Source organism: Acyrthosiphon pisum, chromosome A2, assembly GCF_005508785.2.
Source record: "Acyrthosiphon pisum isolate AL4f chromosome A2, pea_aphid_22Mar2018_4r6ur, whole genome shotgun sequence".
NCBI lineage: Eukaryota > Metazoa > Arthropoda > Insecta > Hemiptera > Aphididae > Acyrthosiphon > Acyrthosiphon pisum.
In genome coordinates, this window is record NC_042495.1 from 97,860,494 (window position 1) to 97,874,593 (window position 14,100).

At 28.7% G+C, this 14,100-nt stretch overlaps 1 protein-coding gene and 1 long non-coding RNA gene across 4 annotated transcripts in view; both read right to left on the reverse strand.

Annotated features, from left to right (window-relative positions):
• The window catches only part of Spz1-2 (spaetzle 1-2), a 10,191-nt gene extending 3,924 nt beyond the window's left edge, over positions 1-6,267 (reverse strand). Inside the window, exons 1-5 of one of the 3 annotated variants that reach the window (XM_016807784.2) lie at positions 6,205-6,267; positions 6,103-6,111; positions 5,899-6,032; positions 5,617-5,710; positions 2,579-2,742 (exon numbers count right to left, since the gene is read on the reverse strand). In XM_016807784.2, the coding sequence (XP_016663273.1) occupies positions 2,579-2,742; positions 5,617-5,664 (212 nt within the window). In that variant the 5' untranslated portion in view covers positions 5,665-5,710; positions 5,899-6,032; positions 6,103-6,111; positions 6,205-6,267. Of the gene's footprint in view, positions 1-2,578; positions 2,743-5,616; positions 6,033-6,102; positions 6,112-6,204 lie in introns of those variants that run through there. The other 2 variants (XM_029488882.1, NM_001160118.1) reach the window with 2 other exon arrangements.
• Positions 6,268-11,065: 4,798 nt separating this feature from the next.
• On the reverse strand, positions 11,066-12,500 carry LOC115034256. Its single transcript, XR_003839604.1, has 2 exons — positions 12,004-12,500; positions 11,066-11,942 (listed from the first exon to the last, which is right to left on the reverse strand). It is a non-coding gene; the product is annotated as an uncharacterized LOC115034256 (long non-coding RNA).
• Between the last annotated feature and the right edge of the window lie 1,600 nt (positions 12,501-14,100).

Below are 14,100 nucleotides of genomic sequence, written 5' to 3' on the forward strand. Positions count from 1 at the left end.
AAATATCGTAAAAAACCAACGAGAAGGCACAGATATATGTTGTTACCTTAAAGTTTGATAATAGGTTAATTCACTCTAAAATCAAAAATGACAGCACCCTATTGAAACTAGCGAACGAAAATTTGCTATGTCGTACGTTTGTAAGGCGGAGACAACACATGCGGGTGCGACGTCCTCTTAATCGCATAATAGTATAATAGATTATAGATTATATAATATATTTTTCTAATGTTATATTATCCGGCTTATGTCGACATTATCCAAATGTTAACATATACATTATACCTTGTCTAAGGCGATCAGAATACCTATATTATTTAGGTACCTAAGTTATTCATTGTATTATTTCTCACGTATACCTCATTATTTTATGTGTCCATGGCTCAAATCACCGAAAGCGCCGCGGACCACAGTTTTAGAACCACTGACATATAATGTATATTAGGTAGACATATACAGCATAAGAATTTATATAATCAGGAACTTATGGTACCCGCTGATAGCTGTTAGGTCATTAGTGTCATAATTATAAAAACTATATTTGCATATGATCCAATTCACAAATTAATACACAATAGGTTATAGTAATCCTATTGCAATGAATTCATAAACATAATAACTATATCTGTGGGGTGGCTCCAGGGAGGGGGGTAAGGGCAGCACCCCCAAGCTGTACTTCTAAACAATTTTATACTGTTAAAGACAAAATTACAAAAAAAAATCATGGACATTTCCAGAAAATTATGACTTGCTCTCTCCCCCCCCCCCCCTAACCATGTCACTGAACGCGTCCCTGATACCTATGTACCTAACTACTTGGTAATCATAAGTTGATTTTTGTATTGTATTTCCAAAATAATTTTCTAATTTTTAATTTTTTTGAAATGTTAAATAAATAAAATCCTATCATGATAGTCGTATTTACAAAATAGTAATTTTTTACAAAAGTCAATTTGGAACTTATCTCCTATACTAGCTGGTGTGTACACTCCACCAATGTAGATACTATTATAATTTCGTCTCATTTAGTTCTATCTTATTTTATATCCTAGGACCCACCAATCACTATTAACCTGCAAGTGCCAACTATACTTTTGACACCTCATTAGTGGGAAAAAAAATCACCATTATCTCTCATTATGCCCATTAACAAGCCAGGCAACGATTAAAAATCATATAAATTATATGTCAACGTGGTATTCTAAATAGAAAATTAAAATCAACAACGAAAGGTCTTGATATAATATTACTTTTAGGCTTTAGCCTTGAACAAGATAATATAGACAATATTATATTCTTCTAATTTTTCTGGATAAAAATCGACCTGACAACCTCCAGCTAAGGTCAAGATAGTTAGGAAAAGTTCTAGAGACCACCGATTGAAACAAATTTTTTTCGAAAATGTTTATCCTTATGTATTATTATATTTAAAAATAATTATATACAAATTATATAAGTATACGTATTAAACCATTATAATATAAAATAAATCTTATAAATTATTTTTTCGAATCCAATAGTAACTATAGTCTATAATAACTACTAACTAGTAAGTACCTACCTACCTAAATTTGCCTACCATTTTTTAATTGATATGTATGATATACTTATAGGCAAAGCTTGAAACCGTTTCAAAACCGATTTCAGAAACCATTATAAACCGTTTTAAAACCGAAACCGAAACCGAAAACAAAAACGAAACCGAAAAAAATTGGATACCGGTATTAAAGTCAAAACCGAAACCGGAAAAAATTGGATACTGGTATTATAATTTAAAACTGAAACCGAAATAAATTGGATACCGGTATTATATTTAAAATCGAAACCGTAAAAAATTGGAAACCGGTAATTAATTCAAAACCGAAATCTGAAAAAATTGGAAACCGTTATGTTTTTTTAACTGACGTGTTTTTAAATACGTAAATTCCATTAATACGCATAATTAATAATCATAATAAAATTGAGATCATAATTAATTTTGTTGATAAACATTTCATTATTCGCAAAATTATTAGTTTCTTTATAAATAGTAATGACATAAATTAAAGTTACTAGCAAATACTATATATTACAATTGCCAATACGGAACAAATAATGATAATTATTGCCGTTTCGGCGTTTAATATACAATAATAAACAATAATAATAATAATAATAATTGTATAGACGACATAGCCCCCTGAAAATACTTTAGAAACCGGTATACAAAACCGAAATTTCTTAATACCGGTATTGCTAAGTTGAAACCGAAACATTTAAAAACCGGTATTGAAAACCGAAACCGAAACCGAAATTTCTTAATACCGGTATTGAAAAATTGAAACCGAAATGGAAAAAATTAAAAACCGGTATACAAAATCGAAACTGAAACCGAAATTATTTCAATCGGTTTCAAGCCCTACCTATAGGTACCATATTATGACATTATGCTTATTATACTACAGTGTTACTGAATACTGATGTTCATCATTTTTTATGAGCCGTGAATGTCATTCCTCATTCGTGATTTTGGTCACATTTTATATAGTTGTATTATATTAAGTTATGAAACCAATATATGAATTACCAATCAACATACTTTTGATATTCCTTATAACTTGATGTGATGGCTGTAGTTGCAGTAGTATCTTGATCAAAAAAACGTGTTCTTTTCGGCCTATTCCTTGCTGAAGACCTTATATACCCTTCCCAGTATGAATTATTGTCTTTTGTTTGTTGTGTTGTTGAAGTAGGCCATTGAACCTAAACATTAAATCAACCTTTTAAACCTTTTAGTTAAGACCATCTTAATCAGCTTAATTATTATAATATTAACGTTGAATATTGGTCATTAAAACTAATAGGTAGACCCTGTAAAGTGTAAATGAACACTATCTAATTTATTATGAATACAATTCTTATAAGTTATATTGGCTACAATTTGGATTTAATTAAATATTTCAAATAAAACACTTCACGACTAAGGATAAATCTAGGTAAATATTTGTTTCAAAAATAATTAACTACATAATTAAAAATAAAATATGAAAGTAGACCTAATTATTAGCCCATTTCAAGTTTGTTATATCTAGGTAGGTACTTGATGCAGCGTAAAAAAAATGTATTTACTCAATTTAAAATTGTGATAGATTTTTTTCATCCCAAAATTATTTAGTAATGTATATCAGTATAATAATATATATTTCATTAAGTATTAGGTAATAATACAAAAATACACGCTGGATGGTTTAATTAAGCTAAGAATATGTCTTTAGGAGTAAATATTAAAGCCTACAATTTTGGAGACCTCACTGTTGCAGGGTACCTATCTAATTTCTAGATTAAGAATTTAATATTTCTTAACTTTTTGCGTTTTGAGGTTTTAAAGTATAATTTTTTTGCTTGTCTTTTGCAGTTTACTCTTTAAGCTCTATAAATTATAATTAATGTAGAATGTATATGTATAAAATTGTTAATAAGGTATAGTTCGGCACTGTATTATTGTAATACCTAATTGCATTAATGTATACTGGAGTAGTGGAGTACCTACGATCGATACTATAATAATAACAATTAGGTACCTACCTACGTAATTTCATATAATATCTACATTGTTGTTAGATATACTAAAAAAATAATGATGCCTAATTGTTTTTTATTAATTAATTAAAACATAACACAAATAAAAAGTATAGTTTGGGTTGAGTCTCTAATGACCTTGTGCATTTGTAATTTAATCATTAATTATTATCTATTTTTGAGAATCTTATCTTTTTATTTTAATACATAATTAGGTAAATTGTGTACCTATACCTATAAAGTAAAAGTCGATGAATGTAACTGAATAAAATCAATATTGTAAAGTTGGTTTGTTAATTGTTATTTTACTTAGTAAAAAAATATAGGTAACAATTTTTGTATGCGTTTAACTAAAAATCTAGCGTATTATGTCAGTGTCAAATACAGTCAAAGTTTCTAATTAAGGAACATTTCATGTCACGTCGCTTTTATCATTTTATTTCGAGCAATTATTCAATTGCATTCCAAAGATATTTTCAGTAAAATGAGTAATGATTAATTAGTATAACCAATATAATAATATACTAAGATTTTTCATCAGGCGTTTTAGTACCTACTTTAATATAGGTATATGGTATATCATATATAATTTATATATAAAAATAGGCATATTGTTAGTTAACTAATACGTGCGAATGTCTATGTACCTGCACAGTGCATTAATATGAAAATGTATATCTTAATTCTTAACTATTACATTTTACTGCATTTTGTATTAATCTCAAAATCTTTGAATTATGTCCGTGCAAATAAACTACCTATTAATTATTAAAATACCTATTGCTGGGAATTGATATGAATGTAAAAAGTCTATTTTTTTTACCTCATATAATATTATAGTGTCTAACCTACTATTACAGAATGTACCTATTATGTAAATTAATTTAAAAACCTATATACCGATAAACTATCGAATATTGTTATAATATGTTAGCATGTCCTATACTATCTACCTCTCAATAATAATATGATTTTTCAATTATTGTATTTGGTATTAAATAGGTGGGTAAATACTGCGGGAAGAATAACCCAGCTAGGGCAAAATTGTAGCCACACGATTCAACACAAAAAAATAAGGTAGGTAAATAATAAATAGGGTAGGTCGTGACTCGTCAGTACTTCGTGTATACAATTTAAACTATTATTGCGGGCTTAATAATACATAGGTACTTTCTAATTGTTAAGTTTCTTTTATAGATAAATATCATAAATTACGAGTGTAATAAGTCGATCGGTTAATGACTAATAAACATAAACCTACCTAGGTAACATGTTACAATAATATTTTATAAGATATATAAAAATGCGTCTGTACTGTAATTATTAATTAGTATTCTATAAACGTTAAACATTATAGATTAAACATACGCAATACCTACACGCAATGCACGCCATGTCTATAATTTGGTTCTAACAAATAAAAATATTAGAAAGATATATTCTTGTCATTTTTTATAATTTGATTACGTAGTAAAAAGTTAGGTACCTACTATGTACAATTATTATTTACTACGTATTGGATATTAACACATCAAGTTAGATATTCATTTTTTGCAGATTTAAATATTAGTTTCAATCACTAACGAACTAGGTACGAAGATAGGTCATACATTTAAATACCAATTGGCAATTAGGTACTTATGTCAAAAAAATTGTATTATGTAAGTACCTAGCTACCTATAATAGTTTAAGTGTGGGTATTAATTAAACAAAATAGGTAGGTATATTGTATTATTCATTTATAACAATAATTATGTTTGGTACTATATATTATAGTATTATAGGTACGTATCGAAATCATCCTAGCATATATTTAAACTTACTATTTTATGTTATGTAAAATAAATCTATGACACGCGTTTCAAATAACAATAATTCAATAATCATTATTCCTTTATAACTGTCGGTTTGTTTTAAGTAGTAAGTACCTATTTAATATTGAATCCCTAAATTAATAATATTATAATATATTGACGCACTACACACACAATGGTAAAATCATTGAAACAACGAAACCAGTAAATAATTAATGTTATTCGTATAAAAATATTTCATTACCGTGCTAATGAGAGCCAGTATAATCATCAGCCACGGCCATTCGGTCATTTTGTCAGGGTTTTCACATCCACGTAAATTTACATATAGTTTACACCTACAATGTAGGTATATCTATTATATACTATAAACAGTTAAATATGTATATCTAAAATGTTAAATGTTATGTATATTAAAATGTTTTGTATTTTGTTCGACAGATTGTAACGATTGATCGATGTATGCGTAAACGTTAACGTAAATTGTATATTATAATATTAAACTTATCGATGCACACGCACACACCCAGTCAGCTTGACTGCTATTCAAGCACTGCCATGACTAGTCATGAGCTCTGCCACACCGGGCGTCTGGTCACGATGGTTGATCGATGGCACTCTTGTCCAATTGAGCAGTTGGGCGGCTACGGCTACCTATATCTATAATTACAGGTACCATATTATATTATATTGTGTGCACGAGCAGTTAATTGTACCGGTTTTTGCCCACCTGACGCCACTGTAAATTATCAGATCGATTATTAAACATTTAAAATTATGCATTAAAATATTATATACATAGCTAATAGGTACATATATTATTATATTTTACCATTGATTATAACATATTATACACGTCTGTATATACGTTGAGTCTATTCACTGCGTAGTGTGTACTGTTGTAGTAGTAGTAATGTACTACTACTGTATAATGTGTATAGTATTTATTATAACGTACCATGTTGTTAAACGTGGTAGTGGTGGTACCTATACATATTGTTATTAATTTATTATAGGTATATTTTCAATCACGCACACACGTATCAAACGTAGAAAATAGTTAGATTCAAGTAGGTAGGTGACCGGTGGGTACAGGGTACTTAGTACCTACCTACCTATTCAGCATTTCATTATTCAACCAAATTCACTGATTTGTAGAAAATTATGTACAGTTTATATTGCTTTCCTATTTTATGATATCTAAATATAGGTTAGCTCACTACCTACCTACTTTCAAATAATCATCATATTCAAATAACTAATGAGTGGGTTACCATTACCAGATAGACGTTTTATATTATTTTCAAGTTCACATTACATTTAAATATTGGCATTAGGTAGCCGTCGTCCATTATATTTTTTACAATATACATACCTAATATTCATTATAATAGATATAGCATAATATATATAGGTGTATATTTATATTAACCTTGCTTAAGGTTTTTCTTAAAAAACACAGATGTGTTCTATACAAGGATATTTGCAAAATATCAGCTGAATATATTATTATTTATTATTATAATTGAGGAACTATTGTAGAGGTGGTAAATAAGTGTTGCGGGGAAATTCGATTCATAATATTTTGATGTTTACGTGTAGTCATTATAATATATGTATAGGTTGCATACATTTATAACGTATACGTATATTATTTATTTATTATCTATCGTTGTACTGTTTTTAATGCCTATATTTAATAAAACATTATTACTTATCAATAATAATAACTTGAAATTATAGTATATTAACATTGAAACTTAGTTTTGTCAACAAATATATATATTTATTTATTTATTTATTTTGATTGGCGGGAGGGAGACCTAATTATTTATGACTTATAATATAACTATAAAAGTAGGTAGGTATTTAAAGTTTGGACGAGTGAACCAATATTTTTTGGTCACGGGGTACCTATCTACCTATTCTGCAGTTCACTATAACCTTATAATATATGAGCTTTAAATACTAATTAAGTGTCTAAATAATTAACCACAGTCATCACAGTTTGGGGCAGTAAAACTGCTTCAATTTTCTTTAACAGCATGTTGTTCGATGGGAAAGTTAATCTAGTAGGTGCATTCTGCAGATCAAATTTTCAAAATTCCCAATAGTTTTCAAAAGTACCGGGAAAAACAACATAAAAACTAATGGAAAACGGCAATTTCGACAAAATTATTTTGGTTTTTGGTGTAACTCTAAAACAAATATACGTTTATACACCAAATGTTCACTGGTTGTTTATATTTGCATTTTATATACACGATACAATTTTCAAAATATTTTGATTTGTTTTGAACTGTTTAGGAACATTTTCAGTTTCCAATTGTATTAGTATTGTTTTCTATGAATGTCAATAAAACTTGACATTTGTTGGGTAAAAAAAGCTAGACAATTTAATACAAGGTTAGTACAATACAGTAGAACTGTTAGGTACAATGAAATTTGAAAAATTATTAAAATTCTTTGTCACAGTTTATTTTTATATGCATTTAAAGTTCAAATCTTGACAAAATACGGAAAAATCTCAAAAATTAGCGAACCATTTTGAGTTGAAAATTCATAAAAATTTTTCTTTTAAAATACAAGATTTAAAAATGTAATACCTACATGGTTCATTTTAAGTTTCTCAACCTTTATAAAAAAAAAAAATGTCTACAAGCAAATCAAATTAAATTTTTATGATAGTTTGTAGTTCATATTTTTACAAGATTGGATATTCACTCAATTTCTCATGTAGCGATCTTGTTATTTTGTTGTAATTCAAAAACGAATTATACATACATAAAAATTTAACTGAAAGTTTATATTTTCATTTTCTGTACACCATAAAATGTAGAAATTATTTTGACTCTTTTTGAGCTGTTAATGCATATTGTAAGTTTTCAATTTTTTCAATTTTTTTTCCTATAAATATCAATAAAATGTTATTTGTTGGGTAAAAATTGTGTAAATTTAATACAAGGCTACTGATATAATTTATAATAGCAATTGAAAAACATAAATATATTGCATACGAGTCTGCAATGAAGTACCACATTTTATGTCTTTGCTGCCCTTGCTATCATATGTAGCACATACCTAGGTTATCTACTGAAGAGTCTGAACATAGGGACGTTCCGATACTACCGACATTAGTAAAATATCGATACTTTGGTTGGTCTTTGGTCCTATCCCTTTTTAAATTAGCCTATCTTCTGCTCAGAGGTATAATCTATCTATGTATATAAAAATATCTGATCCCATTCACTTTGTTGCCCATTAAAATTGCCAACTCTATATATGAATAATATGTTTTACATATCACCATTGCAACCATTTATATACAAAACATTCCATCGGAAATTTCAAAATAATATATAATTGGTTGCCATGGTAATATGTAACGTAGGTAACGCTTTATATAACGTAACGTTTTTCGATTCTATGTGCCAAAGAAAGCAAAGGCATAAAATGTCAAAATATTAAAAATACACAGACACAATTTTTTTTATAAGCATTTAAATTTCGAATATTCACAAAATGTATCAAATTTAAAATTTTATAATTATTTTGTAGTTAACAATTTATAAGATGATCAACTTTTATAGCTAAGGATTTAAAATTTAATACAAGGTTTCACGTAAATAGGTTATATATAAATTACTTTATTCACAATAATATCATCAAATATATTTAGTAATATCATAGGCTGAATATCACCATAGAACAATATAATATCACGGTCTTCGCTCAGAATCGTTTTTCTTATATAATGATATTATATCACTGAATTCAAATTTAACACCATCCGTTATAGTGACCCACTTGTAACCTACTATAAAGCAGAGCGACCACTTGCCCACCTTCTTAATAATAATTTATACATTTTTAATTTTAATTATATGGAAACATGCTATAATGATTTTAAATCCATTAATATTATACCTACATTTTATTTTTATTTATTCTTCAAGAAGATAATGGGCCCCACTTAACGTGGGGGGGGGGGGGTGTCCAATGAACTACAATAATATTGTAGACAACGAAAGAAATACAGTCGTTATTGGAAATTAGTATAACGCAATATAAGGCAGATAATAAATCGTAATTTTCAAATTTTCAATGCAATATGTTTGATTGTAAAATTCCGTTAAGTATTTGAGAGTGGCCAATTCGTTACAGATAACACGATGTAGAGAATATATACAGTGTATAGTATAGTATAGTATATCTTATCTCTATATCGTCCAGATAATATACAATTTACTAGATGAGCCGGTGGCCGTAATGGGTTATTAGTTATTACTATAACTTATAAGCTTAGTCCTATTAAGGGAATTCTATACCGTGATTTTCTGTTTTTGTTTAACATACGCGTGACATACGCGGATTTTAGACGGATTATTTGTCAAACATACCAACTGATCTAATGAATAGCGAGAAGAATTCTAAAAACAGATTTGAATTTGTCATCAAGTTTTCTTGCAATCGATGTTCCTACAATTTCGATTTTTTGATTTTAGCTTCTCCAAAAATTGAAATACAAAAATGTTTAAATACTCTTTTTTGTATGACGTTTTCTGGAATTTGGGAGATAATATCAAAAATGTGGGAAAGTCGATTTCAAGTAGACTTGACGACGAATTCAAATTTGTTTTCGGAATTCTTATCGCTTCATTATTGTATCAATTGGTAAATCAGAAAATGGACAAAGACATAAAATCACCGGGTGGAACCCCCTTAAGATAGTAGTGAGGCCATGGTTGAAGTATATTTCAACCATGGGTGAGGCATAAAGCAAACCAGTCAATAAAAAGTAATGTTTACGTTACCTATAGAGAAATTTCATTGAAGTTGAAAATAAAAATAATGTTTTCAAAAACGTTAATTTTTGTGTAGATAATTAATATTAACAGTAAAATTAGTAAAAATAATCATAAACTTTGTACATAGTAATACAGTGAAATATAAAATATTATAATATACGTGTGTGTTGAAGTTTAATGGTATGCGCATACCTATGTAAGGTCTGTTTTCAACACAGTTATCTACACAGTAATGTTGATTACTGATGAAATAATTAGGTACTGTACCTATAATAGGTATGTCTGTATTTAAATAGAAAAAAAATAATTTATTATCTGTTAAAATTTTATAAGTTAACGAGTTATGTAGATAATGGATTAGGTGCTGCTCGGATATGCGGCCTGATGAGCGATAAAAAAAATGTTAAAAGATAAAATTGACCCAAATATGATTTGCTGTGTACGATATAGTTTTGTATTTTCCGCCTAAATTTATTGTTAGGTACTAAAAGATAAAATCATTGAAATACCACAGTGTGGTAGTGCAAGTTTGCTAGTAATCTAACAGCCATCGATCAGTAACCTAACCGTGTATGAGTGCGTATCATGAAATTAAAAAGAGTTTTATTCGACCGTCGCCTGTAGTGTAGAAAATGCCACTGCGTTTTTAAGGGAGCATGGCTTATTAGACACTGCTAAAGATACATTACCATGCCATAAGTGTGGTAGTGAAATGGTAAACGCGAGAAAACACGATCGCGGGGGTGAATTTCGTCCGTTTCTTCGGTGCAAAAAAAAAGGGTGCAGACCTCGCGCAGTGTACGACAGGGGAATAAGTTTTTCACTATGAAGACTTGAACAACAAGTCTAATAGTAAACTAAAACTGACGGAAATATTAGAATTGGTTTTTTTTGTATCGGACATACCTTTGAGAATAACAGCCACCCTAACAGGTAGATGCCAGGAGACAGTTACTGACTGGTTTAATACGTGTCGTGAAGTATGTTCAAGTATTGTACAGAAACGAACTAAGATGCTGGGCACTGGCATAAACCCAATATAGATTGACGAGGCCAGATTTGCCGGAAAAAGGAAATATAATCGCTTAATGGTGATCAACCAGCTTCATCGGAAGACAGTGATGCTGAACTACACAACGGTAGAAACCATGGACGAAGAGTCGATGGACCTTGGGTTTTTGGGCTTAAAAATGGTTCTGACTGCCGATATTTTTATGTTCCTCGAAGAGACAAAAACACGTTACTACGATAATGTGAAGCTGCCTCTGTTATTCATTCAGATGAGTGGGCAGCCTATAGATGTTTGAATGATAATGGATATGTTACAGTAAAAGATGTTAAATTTATATTTACGTTATTAACTATCAATTAACGTTAATAGATAATAATAAATATTTTACAAGACTTAAACGTTAATAACTAAGGATTTACGTTAGTTCCAAACAATATTAGTTAATCATGTTATTTGTATTTAAATTGTTATATTATTATTTATTTTCACATGACAATGAACTGTGACATTTTGAATTGCATAATTTTCCTACTAATCGACAGGTGCATTTATTTGTTTTACACTTCATTTTACAGTGACATCTTTGATAGCCTTGTGTGCCCATAAGACTACTACATCCTGCTGCTTCTCGAAGTGTTATCTCTTTTTCTTTAGATGATTCAACCAGAGTTTTGAGATCAAGCAACATTTCTTTGGATGGCACAAGTTGAGATCTCGTATACTTGTGTTTAAGAAAACCATTTTCGGTACCTAATTCAAATATAAATACATAAATACCTATAAATTTAAATTTTTATTTTATTTTACTTACATAATTTATAAAAGCCGTTGTCAACGTTAGCAATTACTGCTAATAAATTACGTGGGATCCACGGGCTCTATCAACGTCAGGAATGGAAATACGAACAGTTGTTCCGACTTCCAACTCTTGATATTTTTTATTTGATTGTGTCGTCATCCTTTCTGCTTGCTTTTTTAAACATTGAATTGAATTATTTCTTTCATTTGTAATATTTTCTTGACGTTTGTTGACTGAAATAAAACGTAATACCTATTTAAAATAATTATAAAATGACCGAAATGCAGGGGTCGGGTAAAGTAAAATTTATAATTATTATTTATAACTCGAATTTTTTTTTCAAACGAGCAATAAAGAGTTTTATTTTGCATTATTTACAATTTTTAATTAGTTAAATTAATTTTTAAATTTAAAATTTAAAAAAATTAACAAACCAAGACATTTTTCGTCTCCGATTTCATTATTTTCACTGTTCTCGTCCCTGATCTCATTATCCTCATTGTTTTCGGGCTGTAGCCAGTGCTCGAATTGGGGGGGTGCGCAGGGGGACGGAGCTCCTCTACTATTTTTATTTTTTTTTTGCGTACCCCAACTATTTTTTTTTTTACTTGGACGGGGGGACGGACCAAACTAATGCCCAAAATAATTTTTATTAAAATTTGGAGTGGATTTAAAGTGTTTTGTCAACGATAAACCTAATGAATACTTAGTAATTTTACATTTTTTTATTATTGTTTGTTTGTATTTATGCCTAGTTTAGTAGTTCGCAGATATTATGTACCTACAACTATTGTATTATAAAATATCTCTTTTCAAATATATAGCTTTATTATTTTCTGCTCGCTTTCTATTGTTAAACATAATGTCCTGCGTAAAAAGAAAAAACAGTTATTCTGTAACGAATGACCAAGAAAAGGCAATAGTTGATTTTTTAAACAACCATCATTCTGATTTATTAAAAGGAAAACATTCAGCCACTGCCACTTTTACTCGAAATATTGCCGCAAAACAATGGCAAGAGTTAACAGACTTATTATATTCAATTCCAGGGCCAATAAAATATTAGAAGGCCAAACGTTGAGTACGTGCAATTATATTAAAATTCATCTTAAAATGTATAATTTATGATCGAGAAGATAGGATGTGATGAATATATTTGAAGGCTACAATATAGGCAATATATAGTACATAAGATTAATCTATCACTATTATTACTATAATCTTTTCTGTATAATTTGTATTGTAAATCTCTTGAATTGCTGATTGGCGTTAAATAAACAAATAAACAAATAAACAAATAAACAAATAAGTACATGCGTGCAAAACTTGCGATGTGCACTACGTGTAGTAAACCATCATTACCTACTTTGAATTTCATATTATCATGTAAATAGTAACACAGTTTAAAATTTAAATACGATGCTATGAGATTAATTTTTTGAACAATTTAGTAAATTTTTAGTACCTACAGTTATTTATTTTAACATTAAAAATAACAATTACCTACTACAGTTAACAAAATATAAATAAAATTTCCAAATATCTATCCTAACATTTTGTAAAGATGTTTTTACTGTAGGTACATTTGTATAGTATTGATACAATTCAGAATTTTTTTTCAGTAAATAAAATATAAGCAATAAAAATGTCATATTAACTATGTTAATATACAATACAATTATAAATGGATCGCATACATTTGTATTTACTTAGGTACTACCTACTTTATAATGACCAAACACAACATAGGTATATAAAATAGTAATAATATGATATAGGTAGATAGGTAATTAAGAATGTGTTTAAAATATAGGACATAGGTACAACAGTTGTCAATTGAGACACTTATAAGAACAAGGGCCCAATTAGTCATTTTTCATAAATGCATTTTTTCTTATCATAAGTTTTAATTTATTAAACTGAATAAGTTTTTTTTGTCTCCTGAAAAAAATTGAAAGTTCGAATTGGGCCCTTGTTCTTATAAGTGTCTCAATTGTTTTATATTAAAATGTATTATTCAAAATTATTATATAGTTAGTAGTTAAAATTAATATATGTATCAACCCAAAATATTTAAGAGGCCTTAGTCAACGGTCAGACTAGACCCGA